The 20,263-nt window shown below is 59.3% G+C and overlaps 1 protein-coding gene across 3 annotated transcripts; it reads right to left on the bottom strand.

The window, feature by feature from the left end:
• Positions 1-402: 402 nt before the first annotated feature.
• Positions 403-19,974, bottom strand: TRPM2 (transient receptor potential cation channel subfamily M member 2). Of its 3 annotated transcripts, XM_042799675.1 has the most exons (33): positions 19,535-19,973; positions 17,801-18,067; positions 17,373-17,458; positions 16,716-16,884; positions 16,041-16,221; positions 15,496-15,662; positions 14,872-15,052; positions 14,261-14,322; positions 13,837-14,037; positions 13,465-13,567; positions 13,106-13,227; positions 11,386-11,736; positions 10,966-11,103; positions 10,133-10,262; positions 9,762-9,907; positions 9,492-9,604; positions 9,172-9,385; positions 8,497-8,615; positions 8,040-8,172; positions 7,726-7,897; positions 7,077-7,260; positions 6,611-6,792; positions 6,328-6,460; positions 6,122-6,209; positions 5,387-5,474; positions 4,832-4,983; positions 4,235-4,311; positions 4,028-4,129; positions 3,574-3,660; positions 3,267-3,372; positions 2,641-2,742; positions 2,054-2,170; positions 403-1,765 (listed from the first exon to the last, which is right to left on the bottom strand). In XM_042799675.1, exons 2-33 carry the CDS (start codon positions 17,993-17,995, stop codon positions 1,640-1,642), a joined length of 4,527 nt encoding a protein of 1,508 aa, XP_042655609.1. In that variant the 5' UTR covers positions 17,996-18,067; positions 19,535-19,973; the 3' UTR covers positions 403-1,639. The 3 variants fall into 3 exon arrangements, with proteins under 3 accessions (XP_042655609.1, XP_042655614.1, XP_042655617.1); XM_042799680.1 differs by lacking the exon at positions 4,028-4,129 and having other exon boundaries at positions 19,535-19,974; XM_042799683.1 differs by lacking the exons at positions 7,726-7,897; positions 8,040-8,172; positions 8,497-8,615; ... (15 more) ...; positions 17,801-18,067; positions 19,535-19,973 and having other exon boundaries at positions 6,611-6,815; positions 7,077-7,231.
• Between the last annotated feature and the right edge of the window lie 289 nt (positions 19,975-20,263).

Raw genomic sequence — 20,263 nt, 5'->3', positions numbered from 1 at the left:
GAAGCTTTCTCACCCACGACCGCCTCTTCCCTCCCCAGCCAGCCCCCAGGGCCTGCCGCCCCCCCCCCCCCCCCCACTCCCCCACCCGTGCCTGTGCTGGCTCCCGGGGGAGGACGGTGATGGGAGACCACAAGCAGGCGCGGATCGGGCCAAGAGCAAGGTACTGTGCCACCGCCTTGGCACGCAGCTGGCTTTCCAGCAGCTCCTCACACTGCCTCCAAACATGTCAAGTCATCTCTGCAGCCAGCACCGGCGGGGGGGGGGGGGGGGGCGGGGAGGCAAGTCTGCCAGCAAAGTGAGTTTGGGCAACAAGATTAGGGGTGGGAAGGCTCCTGGAAGGGCTCTCCGCACGTGGCCTCCAGGATCGGCCACTGGTTAAACAGTCGCAACAGACCACCAGCCTTTAGTTATTTAATACATGGTTTATTGAGCTGGGTTGACTAAATTGCCAGCCTGACTCCCCCTCTCCAAGCCCTGGTGCATCACTGGTGAAACTCCAGTCGTGCTGTGGTAGCTACCAGTGTGGGAAGAACAGCCCTGGCTGACCGGTGTCTGAGCCATGGGGAAAGAGGGTGAAACTCAATCCCTCCCTGAGCAGTCCCAGGCATAATATGTCACCATGGGAGTTGTTCTGGACTACCGAGAAATGTCTCTGCTGTGCCTTACTGTCCCCATGGCAGGCAACAGAAAAGGTGACTGAAGGACCCCTTAAGAACAGAGATGTCTGGGATGGACAAACTGATGTCCTCTCTCCTGTGCCTGCTTGCCCAAGAGACCACCGAGCACAAACGACCTCAGTCCCGGCAAGCTGCCCCTTTCCATCCACGTGCCCAAGGGGATGCGAGCGGGCAGGCGACATTCAGCTGGTGCCTTGGCTCAGAGAGAGGGAAGGAGTTCAGGTACAAAGTGGTGCCCAGCATAGACACAGAGGATCACATAACAGCATGGGACACGGCAGGCGGGCCCGTGCGCAGCTATGAAACCACAGGCGTAGAAGCCAAAAGCTGCTCACGCCGTCAGATGTGCTGGCTCACAGCTCAGGACCGTGCTGTGGGGTCTGAGGCAACCAGAGCTACGGGGAGAGCTGCCACGGGAGCCACTTGCAGGGCAGTCAGGGCCTTTAGGCGCAAAGGAGCCCGAGCCTTCTCCAGAGCAATCCTCCAGGAGCTGTGGCGGTGGGGCTGCCAGGGCTCAGAGCAGGAGCAGGGGAGCAGAGATGCCTGATGCATAGCCTGGGTGGAGGGGGAGCTGGAGCTGGCAAGCCCCCAGTGCCCACACCGAAGCGAAGAGCAGGTGGGTGCTGAGCGAGGTGACACCTTGCAGGAACAGCCCTGTGGCTCTGCTTGGCCCAAGCCCTGGGCTAGTGCTGTAGCTGATGTGGAAGCACCAAAACACGAGCTGGGGCTGAGCTTGGTGGCTCAGGTGACCAGGATGCTGTGTGGGCACTGCCCAGACAGCCCTTGCCCCAGGCTGGTGGGGAGGGGACAGTTTTCCTCCCAGAGACCTGCAGTGTACGTTCATGGAGGCAACCAAAGCACCCAGTCTCCAGTAAGTGCCCATGGTGAGCTGGGGGAGCGCTTGCAGGTCCCAACCAGAATCTGGTCTGGGGCAGCAGAAGCCCTGGCCTGCACTTGAGGACTCAGTAGTAGGCGCCGAGGAGGGTTGAGACCTTGTGCAGGAGCTCCTTGTGGTTGGCATGGAGGGGGATCCTCTTGTCCAGCACCTGCCAGCGGATGCACAGCTCTGGGTCGCAGCCCTGAAGGAACTGGAAGGGGACCAGAGACATCACGTACAGGCTGCTGGTGAGGGGCTGTGCCAGCCGTGCTCAGCAGCACCTCTATTCCTCGGCCTCTTGCCTTTTCTTTTTGGGCCCCCCTCCACCCCACCACCTCGCAATGCCACCCCGTGTTCATCCCCATGTTCTTCCTTCACTGCATGCGGCTGGAGAAGCCCACTCCTGATGCGGGTGGGATCTGGGGCTGGGGATGTGGCTCCCCTGCCCCATGCCTGCTGAGAGCTGGGTCAGGGAGCCGCGGAGGCGAGACACCCATACCGAATTCAGCCGCTTCATCTCCACATCGTTCTGGTTGTCAAAGTGCACGCTGACGGCAACCGTCTCGACCCAGGCGTTATCCGTGTTGCGGGGGTCATCGAGGTACCCCTTGTGTATCTGTGCAAGGTGAATGTCACATTAGCAGAGCCCCCACCACCTCTCTGAGGGCACCGAGAGGCCCCAGGGGTGGTGGGGCACCACCCCGCAGCTCCTCTGCCCCACTGGAGACCAGTGCCCTGTTCCCACTGCAGCTGGAGCCATGGAGAGCGATCGCAGCAGGCACGGACCCCAGTGTGCACAGCCCACCCGTGGGGTCCCTGGGTGACCCCCCCCCCCCGTGCAGTGCGAGGCTCTTACAGCATGTCTCCACCTCCCTCAGCCATCCCTGGCCAAGGGGTGATGCCCCCTGGCCCCGTACCCTGGGGACACCCACGTGCCCCAGTGCCACCGTGATGTCCACATGTCCCCGTACTGGGGTGATGCCCCCCTGTGCCTGTACTGCCGTTGATTCCGGTGTGCCCCTTGCACCGGGGCGGTGCCTGCATGCCCCCATACCCCTGGCACCCCCCCCCCCCCATGCCCCCCACCTCGGTGCCTTGTTTCAGCAAGGTCTGGAACTGGGGCCAGAACTCCCGGCGCAGGATCCACTTGAGCTTCAGTGGCAGCGTCTCGCCTGGCTCCAGTGACCCCTGTGACAAAGCAGATGTCAGCCGTGGGGCCTGTCACCAGCCCAGCTCCCTCACTGCCACCAGCTTGGCCACTGGGCAGTTGCCACCATTGCAGAAGATGCCACAAGCTCTGGGGTGGGGGGGCGAGCAAGCAGCCGTGGTGTCTCCCTCCCTCCTTCTCCTGCCAGAAGTCCTCAGCTGTGCCCAAGCCAGTGCCTGAGTTTGCCTGATTCAACCCCTGGACCTCTCTGCCAAAGGACGTTATGTCAGTGGCTCACATGAAGGGCATGTCAGAACTGAAGCCATGGAGGAGGAGGGGGAGGAGGATGAAGAAGCAGGAGACAGCAGGTCAGGGTGGGTGGGAGTGTGTACCAGGACCACCGCTCGCCCGGCTCTCCTGGAAGCACAGCAGGGGCAGAGGCACCTCCTCGCATGAGGCTGAGTTACCCGTCTGTGATTCTCCCTTTTCTGCAGGGCATCCAGCCTCCAGCTGGGACCCAGCTCCCCAGACCCTTCTGGGACAGCTGGTTTCCACCAGCTCTTACCCCAGGCAGAGCCCAGACATCCGACAGCGGGTACTGGGCCACTAGGACTTCCAGCATCTTCTTCAGGCTCTTCCTTATGATGGACCCATCCAAATTCCTCCTCCAGCTGTGGGAGAGGCCCCTGTTATGCAGCAGCCAGGCTCTGCTCCCCACTGCTCAGCATGCCAGCACAGGTTCCCATGTTGACTGGGCAGTGGTGGGTTTTGGCAGGTCCCAGTCTCCCTGAGATGGCTTCATGCCCCCTTTTCCATTCCACCTCCCCAGCCCCATCCCTGAGCAGGACACCTCTCCGTCCCCACGCGCTCACCGGGTCACAACGGGGTGCAGGGCATGGTTGGGCCCAAAGCAGTGCAGCCTCCCGCGGCCTCGCAGCCCCGTCCTGCCCATGGGGTTCCTGGCAGGGACAGAACAAGCAGGCTGGGACAGCACCCCGTCACGCTGATCAAAGACTTAGATCACTTCCCCAAATTTCCCACCACTGCGCTGCACCTCTTCTGGGGAGCTGTTTGATTTTTGGTTTTTTTTTTTTTTTTTTTTTTTTTTTTTTTGTTTGTTTGTTTGTTTTTGTTTGTTTTTGTTGTTTTTTTTTTAGTGGGGGGGACACAGCCCTGAGGACTGTGCCTGCCATTATCCCTGCCCCACCATGAGCCATAGGCAAGTGGATGGATGTGCCCAGCCCTGCCCTGGATTCTCCGTTCTCCTTGGCGCTTTGCATCCGGGCACCCCAGCTCCCACCTCGCCCCCGTGGCGGGTGCACTCACAGCGGCAGCCCGTCCTGCACGGCGTAGAGGCCGTGGAAGCTCTGCCGGTCAATCAGCCCATCCATGGTGTTGTAGTTGATCTTCAGGAGAGACTCCAAGGAGCTGGGGGGGGGGGGGGAGGAGCAGGAGGCAGCCAGACAGGGGGGGGCTGGCTGTGCCACCCAGGGGAAGGGACAGAGGAGCAGGGAGCCGCAGGGGAACACTCACGGGCTGAACGGGTCCTGCACAGCCATGTCCTTGTGGTCGGCTGAGTAGGCAGGAGGGTCGTAGAGCGGGAAGTCCACCTGCAGAGCGTGTGGCTGTGTCAGGCAGGCAGGGACTGGGGACCCCCAGGGACGCTTTCTGCCCCAGTCTCTTCCTCTGCCCAGCTTGTGGCATCACCCCCCGAGGCACACAGGGCTCCGAGCCCTGCTTGGGGGATGAGCTCAGGGTCTCGGCTGGAGGGTTGGTGCCTCTCACTCAGGCCACCGTGGAAGCCAGTGCCAGACCCTGTCGCTGACCCAGAGCCAGCCCTGATTCAGAAAATGTGGGGGTGGGTGTTTGTCCCCTCTGTTTCCTCACCCCCCAGCCATCCCCAGCACTGCAGATCCCAGCAGGAGCGATGCCTGTTCACCTCTCCTCGTCCCTGGGAGGGTCTCAGAGCAGCCGCTCCACTTATCCCAAGGCTGGGAAAAACCAGAAGCTCCCACGTGTGACACGAGTGCAATGATGGGTCTGTTCCTCTTCCAACTGCTGTTAGGATCTGCCCTGTTCCCCCCTCCCTCCCTCCCTCCCTCCCCTGCTGCCCAGGGTCACAGCTCCTACCTCCCAGGGCACCTTCTCATCCGGCACAGGGAAGCGGATGGTGTGAGACCCTGGGTACAGGAGGTTTCGGGCAAGCACGTGGTATGGGGGCTGGCTCTCCTCAGGTTTCCCCTCCAGGTCAACCTCCTTCATCTCTGAGGCTTTGCTGGAGCCTGTGAGGCAGACACAGACAGCGAGGCTCCACAAAGCAGGGTGCTGAGCCCGGCACCGTCACTCTGCTGGGGCCTGGCATGGGGATGCTGATGTCCCCTGGGGACCTGCTTCTCAGCATCCCTTCTGGCAGGGCCCAGAGGAACTACCCTGGGGATGCTGCAGTGGAAAGCCCCAGCCATGGGCTTCGGGGGAGAGCTCTGGAGTGGAATGGCTGCGTGGGAACGGAGGGGCTGGACAGCCTCACAAGAGCCCCAAAGCTCCCCGGGCCAAAGGACTCTCTGCCTTGCTGCTTAACAGAGGGGCTGCTCGGGGCTGCTCGGCCCTGCTCTGCAGCCCTGCGGGCACCAGCGCAGGGCTCCGGGTTTCCCCAGTGCTGCTGGGGTGGAGACGGGCTCCGCTTACCCACGGGTGGCATGTCCTCGTCTGAGCCAAAGCCGCTGCCCTGCAGCGCCCGCATTATCCACCTCAGAGCCTGGGCACTCTGAAGCACCTGCGTGGGACAGGAGAGGGTCAGCCCCCCCACCCTGCACCCAAGCTGCCCCCCCGGGCTCCTTTGCTTGAGTCCTGCAGGATGCGGCCCTGGCAGGAGGCACTGCTGCCCTTGGCTCCTGGCTGCTTATCCCCTGCCACAGCAATCCTTGCCGTGCCCCGGTGCTCGGCTTGGAAAACCACCTCCGGGGAAACATTTTTTTTTCAAAGCAGGTGGAAATGGAAGTGGGAACAGCAGCTGTGCTCAGAGAGGAGATGCCAGGGCTCGGTCTGGCTCCCTGGGCACCCCACTGCTTGTGCAGGGTGGGGAACAGCTTCACGGGGAGGGGGTGGAGAGTCCCCCATCTCCAGAAGGTCTGGAGGGTCCTCTCGGGCCAAAGAGAAAAGCTGGGTTCCATCTAACTGCTTGGGGTGACCAGTGGAGGCAGGGGCTCATCCCACCACTTCCCACCTTCATCCTGTTCATTTGAGGGTTAAACAGAATGTTTCCCATAAACATCTTCCTCTTGGATGCTATTGTTTTGGCAAAGAAACTTGAACTGGCTTACAGGGGGTTGATTCAGAGGGGCTTTCTCTTGTGCTCTGGTTCGGTTGACAGACCCTGGAAAACCCCACCCTTTTTAGGTAGTTGCTCAGGTTTTGTCTCACCTGATCTTCCAGAGAGACCAGTTTCTGCTCCACCAGCCCTGTCCTCTTCACCCGGTCCAAGTCTAGTAGCTCTGCCAGTACGTCAACCCTGGAGGGACAGTGCAGAGACGAACCTCCTCAGCAGCCATCCCTGCACTGATCCCAACTCTTCCCTGCCCAGGACACCGGAGGACAAAAGGATGTCCCTGTCTCAGGAGTGCTGGTACCTCTGTGCAATGTCTCGGATCTTCTGCTCCATGTTCTGCTTCTCCTGGCACTGCTGGTGCTGCAGGTAGTTCTCCTTCAGGTACATCTCCCAGGAGAGGAGGGCAGCCTCTTCATTCTTTTCCAACTTCTCTTCTGCCAGAGGTAGGGGATGGCAGTGCTGTCAGGTCCCTGGGCATCCCAAACCCCGGTACCGCAGCCCAGACGTCGAGCCTCGTGCCTCAGTGCACGGTGCCATGCCCTGGGGTGGGGGCAAAGGGCGGGAGGGGAGGTGCTGGTCCTCACTGAGCTGCTTGTGGCTCGTGGCTGGCCGGCGGAGCAAGCCTCGCTGGACCAGGATCTGCAGGTGGTTGAGGAGGATGAAGGGTGGAGGCGCGGGCGGGCGGCCGTGATACTCCTCGATCAGGTCGTGCCGCTGGAACTTCCAGATCTGGTCCGTGTGCTCCTGGACTTGCTGGAAGGTGTAGCTGGGGCAGAGCCCAGGCGTCAGCTGTGCCGTGGGGATGAGGGGGGCACATCGTGTCTCTATGGTGCCCTGGCTCCTACCCATCTCCCTGATCAGCCCTGCCCTGCACCCCGCCACTTCCACCATATCTATACCCCCCCTTAAGGCACGCCTGTGCTCTGGTCAGCATGTGCCCTAGGACCCTTCTTGCGCTTCCTCAGTGTGTGATGCCCTTGGCCATGGTCAAGCCTGCAATCAAAGCCAGCTCAGTTTGTGGTCAGGACCCTCGGACCAGGTCAAACTCACTTGAACATGGCGATGAGGAGGTTGAGGAGGAGGATGTTGGTGAAAAGCAGGTACAGGCATAGTAAGATGACCGTCAGCCACTCTGGGAAGATGGGTTTCTTGCTGTCCTCATTCGTCTCTGGGCACTTGGGCTTGTAGGGGTCAGTCCCATTGGGGCTGCACTGGTCAATGTTGAAGTTGACCCCTGCAAAAGAGCACAGCAAACCTTGCGGCGTCTCAAGGAGCACATCGTGCTCTCTGCAAGAGGCCAGCATCGAGGGAGCTTAGCACTGGGCAGGGGTTTGACCCTGCTCTGCATCATCCCAGGCGTTCTGCTCACTGCCACCAGCCCCGTGGCTGTGGCACAGAGCTGATCGACTCGTGCTTCCCGTGCCTTTGCTCCTGCGCTCTCTCGAGCGCTTGGGCAGGTCCGGTCCCTCGGTTTGCATTGGTGGCAACGCTCGCAGCGTGCCAGAGCAGGGCTCCATCCCCACGCCCCGCCGCTGCTCCCCCCTGGCCTGGCATCGTGCTTGGAGAGGAGCCCTGTGCAGGACTTCCACGGGCCAACACGGCAGGAGCTAGGCAGACAGCGGCATGAACTTGGTACCCCTCAGCCTCAGTGGTGCCACCCGGTTCGTGCCACGCACTGTCACAGGCCGGTGTTCCTTACCATCGATGTAGGAGGGAATCTGCCCAAAGATGGTCAGGTAGGAGTGGTAGACCACGCCACGGAAAAGCCATTCCACACGTTCCTCGTTGTGGATCAGGATGGCCTGCTTGGCAACCCCGAAGGACACCACCCACACTGCTAGCAGGAAGAGGAAGAAGAAGACATCCTTCATCTGCAAAGGCAGAGGGGAAGCAAAATCGTGTCCTGGAGCAAACCCCACTCCAGGATAGGATGACACGGGTGGCACATCCATCCCATGCAGGCATCCTGCTGCTGTAGCTGATCAGACTGGCGGGATGGAGGGGAGCTCTCACCATGCGCTTCACAATGATGATCTTGGGCCCCAGCGTCTTACTGACTGTGAAAATGTGCATCAGACGCAGGCAGAAAATGGTAAAAGCCAGTGACAGTATGATGCGCCCAGGATATAAAGTGGACGGGATCAGCCTGGGCACAGAAGAGAGGAAAGGAAACATCTCAGTGCCACCAGCGTGGGCTTTTTTCTGATCTCACAGCATTACATTTCTGCAATCTCAGGGAGCTTCCCCAGAGTGCTGGGTGGAGAGCTGTGGCGTGAAAAACATCTCTCCTAAAAGCAGCTGAAAGCAGACACAAGTTGGTCAGCGTTAATCACATGACCACCAAAACCTTCCTTGGCTTTTGGAAGAAGAAAGTGCAATTAAAAAATCTGCACAATTCTCACACTGGTTTTGTAGCCTGCAGCCGTGGCTTGAGCCTGCGCGCTGCCAGGCGGGTGGCTCTGCAACTCACCTGCAAGTCAGCCCAGTGATAAAGACTAGGATGGCGCAGATATCCAACTTATTCCAGAAGTCCTTGAAGTACAGGGAAGCCATTTTCACAACCCCAAACCCATCTGGATCATGCAACAGCTGTGGGGAAGAGAAGAGGGGCTGGTATTTCAGTGAAAGCCTTGTGAGATGCTCGTGTGCCTTGTAGAGGGGAGGGACCGCACAGACCTGCTGGCCTTCACTGGACCCTCTTGCTTACCTGAAGTTAACTTGAGCCAACAGAGTTTTCTATAGGGGCATGGAAGGAGCATGGGGAGAGATACCTGAGACATGGGGCTCTTTAGTCTGGTGAAGAAAGGCACTGAGTTGTTGAAGCAAAAGCTGAAAAAAATCAAATGCCAAGCAAAGCCTGGCAACGCTCCTGGGAATAAGTGCTCAAGGAAGGAGGTGGTCCCTCTATCTCCTAACGTTTCAGCTCAGAACAGTGTGCCTTTCTGCAAGTACCCGGCGCTAGGCCTGACGCAGCCAAGGAGATTCTTGGACCTCGGAAATGAGGGGATCTGGAACCTCTCCAGATGGATGGTGACGTGAGAAGCAGCACGAGAGCATGAGCTACGCAGGACCTTCCAGGAGCACCCAGAGGGGTGTCTCTCCCTGCTCTCACCTCCTCCCTGCCTCTGCTCTGCCTGCCCCGTACCTGGCGGGTCTCCTCACACACCAGGGAGAAGAGCCAGAAGTAGATGAGATACTCCCGCCAGGACGGCGATGGCTGGAAGTCAACCATCAGGACATAGGCGAAGAGCAGGAGGAAGGTGAAGTAAGAGAGGATGTTCATGTGGAAGATGACGACAGGTGCCGTGAAGAAGGCTCGGAGGCGTGTCAGGCAGCCCGTGGGCTGCAGCCTCTTCTCCCTGAGGGGAGCGGGGGTGGAAGTGGGGCTCAGCTCCCCGAGGAGGGTGTCACGGCCGCTTCTCCAAGCCAGCCTTGGTGCACACATGCCCCAGCTGCAAGAAGTACCTGAAGGTGATGAGACTGGTGTAGAGAAGTGGGAAGAACAGCATGCACACGATCACCCGCCAAAGCCCGTTGTCCACGCACATCTTCCCCCACCAGACTTTGGTTAGGAAGGCCTGGGAGGAGGGAGGAAGGGGAGCACTGGTTACAGAAGCCTGCCCCGTCAGAGCAGGGCTGCAGGGCAGAGCCCCACTGCTGCCAACAAGGAACCCTGAATCTGGGGCAGGGGACGCTTGGGCGCTTCCCCTCCAAGCACCACGGCTGGGAACCCACCTGGACACCCCCCTGGGACACGAAATTCATGTTCTTGGCCTCCAGCGCCAACTGCAGGCAGGTTGTCTTCCCCCAGGCCTCAGAGACCCGGGTGAGGAGCTTCTGGGCTCTCTCTTCATCCTTGCGGTAGCAGTCGGTGAACACGCCTGGCCAGGCAGGTTCCGGGGAGACAAGGCTGAGCACCGGGGCCAGCTCGGGGCTCAGCAAGGCACCCACAAAGTCACCCTCTGTGCTCCCACCACCGTTACCCGGGCACAGCCCTCGTGGCACCACGACTCCCGTTTGGCACCACCCACCCCACCCATCACCCCCAGGCCCCTCCTGGGCAAAGCGTGAGAGCAGTTTGGGGTTGCCCGTCCCCTCCCGCTCACCGATCGCCTTCTGCTCGTATCGCTCGGCCAGGGCCAGCATGTCATCGGTGGTGTCGGTGTCTTCCTCCTCCTTGGCGAGCTCCTTCAGGATCTTGCTGCAGGCCAGCGCGGCTGCCACGCAGTCCTGGCTCTAGGGCAGAAGAGAGAGTGTGCATGTGTGTGTGTGTGTGCGTGGGGGGTCTGCTCCCTGCCCTGCAAGTCCCGGCAGTCCTGCCGAGCCCCCCACGGCTCCCACGCGAGGGAAGGAGGATTTCCCAAGCAGACTGCTGCTCAGGACGGACAGCTTGCCGTGATGAGGGCTGATCTGCACTCCCCTCTGGGTGCAGAGGCAGCGGGTAAACCACTGCCAGGGGGAATCCGGGGACAGCCCTACCCTTCTTGTGGGTGTCGGGGCGTGTGTGGCACCAGGGCGCCGTGCGGCACGCTCACCGTGCCACCAGCAGCACTGCCTCTCGCCCCGGGGATGCTGTTTGTGGCTGGAAGGCCTCTCCACCACGGCTGCCATGCCCCGGTGTCCCGCCCGCGGTGTGCTGAGCCCCTCTCTCAGCTTTTGTGGGGAAGGGCACACTTCTGTCCCAACACGTCACCCCTGCCCGCAGCGCATGTTTTGGCTGGGAAGTGAGGGCTCTGGCATCGTGGTGCGTGTCTGGGGGATGAATGTCAAGAGTCCTCAGGCTCGCCAGCTGGCTCCCATTTTGACTGGGGCTCAGGCTCGGGTGCTGCCATGGGGCAGCTCGCCTGCCGTCTCAAATGCCAGCAGATGCAACCTTTCCTCTTGGGGTTGGCTCCTTCTGAGCCTCTCAGCAGGGACCGACAGCTCCGGGTTGTGATACCTGGGCCCAGATGATTTCTGCCAGCTCCTTGCGGTTCTGGACCACAGCCCAGATGAGCAGGTCACGGACTGGGTCTATGGTGAAGGTGACTCGGCCAGCAGAGCGCTTGTAGAGGGACCGGAGACTTGACCCTTGAACCTGCAAGGCGTGTGAAGGGCAGACCCATTGCCCCGTCAAGAGGCTGCAGAGAGCAGACAGCCCAAGCCACCCCCAAACCCCGGTGCCTGCCTCCACCGCCCATGGAAGGGCCTTTGCTGCAGAGAGCGGGATGGCCAAGACTGGACTCATCCTGGAAACGAGACATTTTCTAGGGCCAGGATCATGTGGGGATGCGCCCATCCCAACCCCCAAGACAGTTTTCTGAGCCAGCATCCTCTTCCCTAACACAACCCTTCCACCACGTAACCTGGGGATGCGTACATTCAGCTTGATGTGCGGGACGGGGATGGAGAGCCGGGGCCGCTCCGTGTGCTTGGGCTTGGGGTAGAGAGGCTGTGTGGAGCAGCCCAGGAGCTCCCGCAGCACCTGGGAGACGTGGTGCAGTTGGACTCTTGGCATTTTGGAGCCAGCTGTGTGCTCCCTCTCCTCCAGAAGGACCTTCTGCAGCTTGCTGTGGAACAGGCAGGATGGGGCCAAGTTGTCGTAGAGGTAAACCAGGGTGTCCCAGGAGACAAACTCCTTGAGACGCACTCCCTGCTCCAAGAACAGCTTCACAAACTCCGGCTTGTTGGAGATCAGGGCGGCTGCCATCACGGGGTGGAGATCTGTGGGCTGGCAGGCCAAAGACAGGGGTGAGGGGCTTCCAGAGCAAAGGCCCACCATGATGCTCACTCACACTGTGGGGAAGATTTTATCCCTGAGCACACAAGGAGTTTCTGGATGTGAGAGAGCAGCTGGGAGGTACTGGGATTTGTGGGACATCTCCTGGAGACATGCTTCTGGGTTAGTATGCCCTCTCCTCTAGCAGCAAAGTCCTCTGCTCCCTTGACTGCTGGGTAGAGGGACGGGGTAGGGTAAGAGGGTAGACCCTCTTTCCCCAGCTCATGAGGATGCACCATACAGATGAAGAGGACCTCACAGGCTTGTACTCTGGTCTCAACTCTTCAACTGAAGGATCATGGTGCTGCTATCCAGATCTCAGCCATGGGAAGACTGCCAGTTCCCAACGGTTACCCAGTTCAGCCTTTGTGGGGTTTTCCTTTCCAAGGCAACTTTTACACGTGCTCAGAAGTGAAAACAAAGGCCATGGGTAAAGGGGTGCATGTCTGCCCTGGCAGGAAGGTTCACGTTGACCTTCTGCCACAGCTTGGTTTCAACCACAGCCTTTTCATACCAGCCACATCGGTCCAGGGCTGGAGCACCTTGTAACAGCCCTGGCCTGCATCGGCTAATCTGAGAGCCAGCCTCATCCTCCCTTCCCAACAAAGGTGTAGAACTTGTATAGGCTGTGCATTGTCACACCATCAAAAATTTCCTCTTCGGGATCTTGGTTCGCACCAGCCCTTCCCAGTCCCACAAAAGGTATGTGAGCTGGGGGATGCCAAACTGTCAAACGAAATAGGAAAATCCCTTCCAAGTCCCACAGCCCCATCAGAAAGGACAGATAACCCTGCTCAGCTTTGACTTCTCAACAGCAGGGATAGGTGTGGGATAGCAGAGCTGGGCTGTGGTGCTCTTTGCCCCACTGTGTAGTAAAGTTTGAGCAGGGAAGCCCCAGGCTGGGTGAGATGACTTTAGAGACAAATTGCCATTTGACAACGTAGCATGAGCAGCAACCACAGGGCAGAGATAGCAAAAGGTATTTTTGGCTCTAGGTTGGTGGACTGTCTTTAAAAGACACTGGTTTTAAACAAAATAACGATTGCCCTTGTAAACAATGATAGGTCAAATAGGCCCTTTATGAGCAATGAATTGCAGGGTGTGCTCACCTCTGCTTTGGCTGTTTGAGAGCACTTTTGAAAAACAGGGCAGATTAAGAGCCCCTGGAAATGTAGTGGGAGTTTAGGGTCTGAAAGAAATGCCCTCAAAAACTCTCCCAAGGCACAGCCGAGATAAAACGTACCCTCGATATCCACAGTCCTCAGGTGGGATCTGACAAGCTCTAAGCCTGACCAGGCAAGCAGCACAGGTACTGCCTTACCTTCCACTCGTGGTCATCCGTGAAGATCTCACTCCGAGCAATGTCCACCCTGTTCCAGGCCACAGCTAACTTCAGCTGGTGGTCCCAGTTCTCGTGACCAAAGTGGTCCTGGTTTCGGGACGCTGTGTGCAAAGCGCATGTCTTAGACTAGAAGATAGCTTACTGAGCAAGAAGATACCACCTGGAAACCCCCTTGGAGGTCTGGCCCTTTGGGAGAAACATCTCTCCCTGATCAACTCGGCAACATAAGATTCGGGGACCCCTTTGGTGACTCCATAAGTCAAGCAGCTGCAGGAAGTGACTTGCGACCCCCATCCCGCTCATCTCTCCCCACCCCCAAGCAGCTCCCCACCCCTCACCTTTGAAGAGGGCTTGGAGGATGGCCACGTCCACGTCCTGCTGGCCATATTTACCCTCTCTGAAAATGGTCAGGAGCTGCCGGCTCCGCACTATATCTTGGATCTACAAGGAGAGCCGTGGAGCAAGCAATCAGCGGCAGCATTCCCTCCCTGCTGCTTCTCGCAGTCCCAGAGGGAGCAGGCGGTGGAGGAGCGGAGCTCGAGCCCTTGGGGTGCCCACCAGGATAATACAGAGCGTGGCTGGGGGGAGGTGGATGGCCGGCGGAGGATGAGCCTTAAATTTCACACGGGGAGCCTTGCTGCTCATGGGCAAGGACCCCTTTGATCTCCGCATGCTCAGCGGGAGGAGCTGGCTGCCTGCAAGAGGCTCACCTTCTTGGTCCACTCCACCAGCTTGCCCTCAGTGAAGAGCTCATAGGCGTCGTGGAAGAACACGCTCAGCTTCTTCTGTATCAAGGCAATGGTTATCTCGGGCACAGGCAGGCTGGCCACCTGTGCGACGACATCAGCCACACGCCCAGACCCTTCCACAATCACGCAGGGGGTCCCATTGGTGATGGCGTTGTAGATGGTCTGCAAAGGAGCAGGGAGGCTGGTCCTGACCCCACCCGGAGGCCAGCAGACCCTCGCTGAGCCCAAGATCCTTACCGCTGCGCCGCAGCACTCCCGCCCAGCTGCGTTGCAGCTAGTGGGGCACCGTGCTCGCACTGACACCGGTGAGCCCCACGCCAGGCACGGAGCTGCCCCATCCCACCACCCACACCCCCCCCCAGCTCTGCCAGGAGCGGGTCCTTACATCGAGTGTCCCAGGGCCTCCTTCCAGCACCACGCACACGATGGGGATCTTGATGGCAACGCCTGCGGGGAAGCAGAGCCCAGGGTCACCTCCCACTGGGGCAGAGCCCCCCCCCCCCTCCCCGCCATGCAGCTGAATGCTGAACCCCTCTGAGCGGTGGGGCGTGAAAGGCGAGGTGGGAGTGCTGCCCCCGACATGCCGGGCTGCAGGAGAGAGGCGAGACGATCTCCTGGCGGTCATGCTGCTAGAGCACGTGTGTGCATGTGCTGGAATAGAAGAGCATTTGCACAGCGAGACGATACCACCTGCAAGGCCCCTCGGAGGCCTGGCTCTTTAGGACAAGCAACTTTCCCTGATCAGCGTCACAAAGTTTGGGGACCCCTTTGGTGACCCCATAAACCGAGCAGCTGGCAGAGAAAGGTTCTCTGATTTGGGTCACTGAGGAACCAGCTTCCACATTTATCATGACAATCCTCTCAAACTCCTCGTCAGGATCCCCCAGGGAAGCCGCAGCCTCCCCTCCCACTGGAGGCCAGGGACGGGCACCCCTTACCAAGGGATGGCCCTTATGCCCTCCCCCTGCCTCAGGCCTGGCTGTGTGTTGCCATTACCTCCTTTCACCTTGGTCTGCTCTGAAATGAACTTCTCCAGTCTGGTCCGCAGCGGGATTTCCACCCCATACCTCCCGTGGGTCCCATTGTCCACCAGGATGAAGTGGGAGTGGTTGCTGTCCAGGCACGACAGGCTGCCTTGGTTCTCCTCATCCAGTACGTACTCAGCTGGAAAGCCACCCTGTAAGGTGCAGGAGAGACTCTGCCAAAAGCCTGGTAGGGCTGCAGGCGAGCACCAGCTGCCCAAAGCAACCAGCATGGGGGACGGGAACAGGCCAGCACGTGGGGACAGTCTGGCCAAACAGCCATCCCTGCCCATCCCACAGTCCCCATGTCAGCCTTCCCCCATGCTCCTCTGTCTCTGCTCCACCTCCCCTCACACCTACAAGGGTCCTCCCAGGAGAAGTGCAGCACCTATGCAAGACACTGGGTGGGTTAGAGGGGCTTCACAGCAAACATCAGCCCACGACCATCACTCCTTCTGGTGCAGCTGGGGTTTTATCAGGGCTGCCAGCCGCAGGCATGTCTTGAAGCACCCGTTCCCACCACGGTCCTTGGCAAGACTTCCCCGGCAGCCCAGGCACAGGCAAAGCAAACGCATCTCCAGCTTTCCACGGGGCTCACCATGGGGCAGATGAGGCTCTCCCGGTTGTACACGGTCCCCCAGGTGGCTATGCCAATGGTGACAATCTCGCCCTCCTTGTGGCTGCAGCTCAGGATGAAGTCCCGCACTGCCTCTCCCACCTGTTTCATCACACCAGTGTGGGACCCCCCTGTGATGATCCAGGCCCCTGGGGGTCAGAGAGGGGCTTGGGAAGGGAGAGGCTCTGCTCACAGCAATCTCCTAGCTTTCCCCTATATGGCTGCAGGAACACCTGGTCCTCAGAGATGCTCCATCTCCCAGAAGACAACTTCCTTGCCCACTATATCAGGCCCTGGTAGCACAGGAGATGCCTTCTTTAGCAGAGCGTTGCATCCCCCAGCCCAGCTCGTGTGAGCCTGTTTGCAGCCACTGAGCAAAACCAGGTGGTAAAAGTCCAGACAGGGATCTACAGGCCTCCTGGGCTAGCTCAACATCTCCACAGCAGCCCAACTCGCTGAACCTGGCACGGCCCCATGACACGCCGCTCTCCCGCTGCAATCGCAGGGAGAGCCTCTGCATCTCTTACCCGTGGTCTGGGCCACTTTGACTAGCCCTTGCCGGAAGATGTTTTTCAGCCTTGGCTTCATGATGAAGTTTTTGGCTCCCCCGGTGACTGAGATGAGCAGGTTGGGGGCATCGAGGCCCCAGTGCTGTGTCATGAGGTGGTAGATGACCCGTGGAGGGGTATCCGAGGACACGCGCACATACTGCAAAAGAGGGAGCATACGCATCTTTTGGGTAAAAACAACAGGGGAAGAACAACAGGACACTTCCACCCTCATTTTTCCTGTCCCAGAAAAGAGCCAGGGGCTTCCCCTTCCCACACCATTTCCCAGCAGAGTCCCGCTGCTGCTGCCCCAGGTCTTTGCGCATGACCTTGTTCCCATTCTCTTCCCTGGGACTGAGGATTCTCGAGATGAACCTAAGCATGAGGACAGGGAACAGCCACTCCTCGAGGCATGGGCCTCACAGTGTGAAGATCAGCCTCTTGGGTTCAGAAAGGGACTAGGTACAGGGCTGGGGAAGAAGGGGGGATCCTGTCCCAGCCCCACTTCCTCTGCTTGGCTCAGTGTTGCCTTTGGGGCATTTCCACACTTTCCTAATCTCCTCTCATGGAGGAGGGAAATATTCCCATTTCATCTGCCGTGGCAAGACCTGAACACTGGATCCCCATGCACCACGGATGGGAAAACCAGAGCACCTTCCCCGTCTTCTGTCCCAGGCCCGCGAAGTGGATGTCACCGAAGGCATCTGTTGGCATTTCCTGGATGTGCCTGCTGGGGTCCCATTCCTTCCCCAGGAAGATGGGAGGTTTGGCAGCATCTTCCAGGTGCTGCTCCCTGAGATAGCCGCACTCGCACACAATCCTCCTGAAACACACACCACCAACTTTGCCGAAAACAATCTAAACCCAAAAGGCAAAGCCTAGCCGGCCCACCTGCCTCAGCCCAGGCGGGAGGGGTTGGAATTGTCACGAAAAACACCACAGGCACTGGCATCTCCCACCCAGCTCGTCCTCCAGCTCAGATCTCGTGCAGAAACAGTCATTGTTTGGAAGGAAATTTAGCAAAAATTTGGTATTTCTTCCTGTAGAGGTTTAGGACAGAACTATTAAGGTTGGCTTGGGTGAAGTATGGATGAAAATGACTGCACGGAAAGGTTTCTCACTGAGACACAGGATATCAGCCATGTGGTGATACACAGCAGGGTGAAGAACCAGTCAGAAAGGAATTTTTGAATCCCCTTGGCACCAGCTCCCTTGACAGAAAGGTGGGATTTTCTGGTGCTGTAGCTTTGTCACCAAACACCCCTTCTGCTCTCCTGGCAGGGGAGGGGAATGAGGGACTGTCTGACTTACCCAGAATCTGACGTCTGGGAGCTTTCAACAAAGTAGGTGCATTCTTTCTTCCTGATGTTTTCAGGAATCCATGAGATGAGATTTTCCTGAGGGAGCAGGAAAAGCAGCAAGGGATCAGGGTCTCTGCCAAGGGCCAGAAGTTATGTCAGGGGCCAGACACCCTGGTGCTGGGAGCTTCTTTTGTGCTGGGTGCTTCTTTTGATGTGAAGGAAGAAAGCTCCATCGCTATCTACAAGGACAAAGCCTGGTGTTCTCCAATGAGAGGAGATATGAATGCTGGACATGTACCTCAGATGTTCGGGGGTTTTCTGTCTGTCCCTAAAACTAAAGTGATCTGTTATTCATGTTCCTGTCACTGGATAACTCATTAACCCTCTTCGGTTGTGCGTGGCCAACCGCCCCCTCTTCCAGCACCTCCCTGAACTTGCCTTTTCATTGCTGCCGGTGGGGAAATGTGCCTTCCGCCTGCTCTTCGAGACACTGCTACTGCTCTGCTGGAGGTTGGGGACCACCTCGAAGTCGCTCATCTTCCTGGGGTGTGTGGCAGGGTCGTCCCCCCTCTCGGGGCACACCTTGTTCAGTTCGGAGGGGAGCACCTTGGTGCGCCGGCCACGCGCGGCCATGGCTGCTGTGTCCTGCCCCGCTTGGCCTCCTCCCTCCTCGCCCTAGGCTGGGAGGTCCTCAACACCTCCATCCTGCGTGCAGCAGAGAAGGACAAGAAAAAATACCCACGGACTTAAAGCACTGGGGTGTCCTGCCCATCATTCCCTGGGTGGAGAGACAGGAAAGCGGAGGTTTCTACAGGAAACCTGCCGAACCCTCGCCACGGTCCTGACACAGTGGCCACGTGTGTGGTGCCCCAGCCCCAGCACGCACCGTGCTGCCCTCGGCAGCCTGCCAGCTTCCAAAAATTTATCCCGCAGCGCAGCCGGGCTATTTCAGGCAGAGCAGAAACCGGGTCTCTTGTGTGAGCAGCCCGAGAGCATGGCCCCGCACGGAAAATCTGTATCAACACGCTGGGTGCCCTCCTCCGTATGGGGTGGGGGGTGTCTCGTGCCCCCTGTAAAGGTCCCCTGAGAGCCCAGAGCTAAAACGGAGGTGCACACAGGCATGCTGCAGAGCGGGGGGGCTGCAAAACTCCTGAGCCCTCCCAAACGCTCGCAGACCCGCCCCCCCCCCCCCCCCGCATCGCTGAGCTCCTGAACGGCTGAGACCGGAGAGCTGCTGGGACAAGGATGGGAAAGCTCCTGGGTGTCTCCGGAGTGCAAAGGGGAGTGGTGCCATCTCAGGGGAGCTGTGATTAGGTAACGGAGGAAGGACAGCCCTCAGGCAAGGCACTGGCAAAGCTGTGGGGTCAGCAGGCCTTGTGCCTAAGGAGGATTTTGGCTGCCTTTCTGCAAGACAAACTCTGCATCACACCCAAGAGTGGGGGAGCCCTTAGTGGGGACAAGGAGTGGTGGAGCAAAATCATGGCTACCACTGGATTTCTTTCATGTCTCCCTTTCTTTCATCAGCCTCCAGGCTCAGCGCTGCTGCAGGCGGGGAGCAGGGAGGAAAAGCCTTTTTGTCAGCCTCCCTCCCAGGCTCCCTCTGGATGCAGCCCCATGGTCCTTAGGAGCCAGATTTTGGCAGACTGGCTTCCTGCATCAGCACAACCCACAGCAGATCTAATTGCTTGAGAAAGAGCTGTCTAAATAAGGTCAAATACACCCTTAATTTTTGTTCCTGGCCCCCCCCCCCCCCCCCCCAGGGCAGGTAGGCTGGTGGGGGTTTGGGGCATGGCCACGAGCAGCTCATAAGCGGGTGCAGGAAGGGCTTTCACACCAGCTCCTCCGTGGGCACCCCAGGGGTGAACAACCGTGCTGATAAAACACCCAGAATACCTGTCCTTGAGGCCTCTGGGGCCAAGGGCAGAGCCTCTTCCCCCAGGCTTGGCAAGTCCCATGGGAGCAGGGGCTGCACCCCTGAGGGGCCTGCCCCACTGCCGGCAGCACAGGGTCCCTCACCCCGGGGGGGGGGTCCGGTCACCTCCCAGCTGCCCAGGGTGGTCACAGCACCCACCGGGACGGGGGGGTGCAACGTCCCAACCGCAGGCTGCCTATGAACCAGGCCCTCCCCCCTGCCCCTCCACCGGCTCGGCCATCAGCGAGGCTGCCCGGTACCTTCCCCACGGCATCCTCCGGCTGCATCACCAGCTCCTCCGCTCCGCGCCTCTCCTAGGGATTCAGCCCCGCGTCCCTCTCCTCCGGCGGGTCATCCCGTCCCCGGAGACACAGCCGATGAGCGGAGAATAGAGCAGAGCTGCCCGCAGAGAGGAGGAGATGGCAGGGCAGCTGGCAGCCTCCCAGCAAATCAGGCTGCGGAAGCGGTCCCTGCCGAGAAGCCGCAGCGCCCAGCCGAGCGCCGGGTTTTGCTCGAGCGGCTGAGTCACGCTCCCCGCAGCGGTTTCCACCGGCGGCCTCCGAGCGCAGGGGCTCCGGCTGCCGTCGCAGCCCCACGCGGGGCGAGGTGCTGGTGGCCGAGCCCCTCTCGGCAGATGTCACACGAGCCGGGGCTGCTCGGGGGAACGGCAGCGCCCCGGCACACGGGTGCTGCTGGAAAGAAGCGGCAGCCCGGTGGCTCTGATGGAGTCTTGGCAGCGTCGCAGGCTTGGAAAGCGTGATAAAAAAATCCCTTCCTGAACCATCAGTCTCAATCAGCCTCAGTAGTATGAAAGTGTATTAACTTTATTTATATATATATATATATGTAAAATATATATATATTAGTTACACACTGTGATGTAATGAGGGAGGGGAACTTTACCGGACACATTGATATTGTTCATACTTAAGTAAAACAAGCTAGAGGACAGCCCAGCCCTGGAAAGAAGGACTTTGCTTCTGGGCAGC

The sequence above is a fragment of the Tyto alba genome, unplaced genomic scaffold (assembly GCF_018691265.1).
Source record: "Tyto alba isolate M040663 unplaced genomic scaffold, T.alba_DEE_v4.0 Super-Scaffold_10, whole genome shotgun sequence".
NCBI lineage: Eukaryota > Metazoa > Chordata > Aves > Strigiformes > Tytonidae > Tyto > Tyto alba.
Note: the sequence above shows the minus strand (reverse complement) of the source record. Positions and strands in the feature narration are given on the sequence as shown.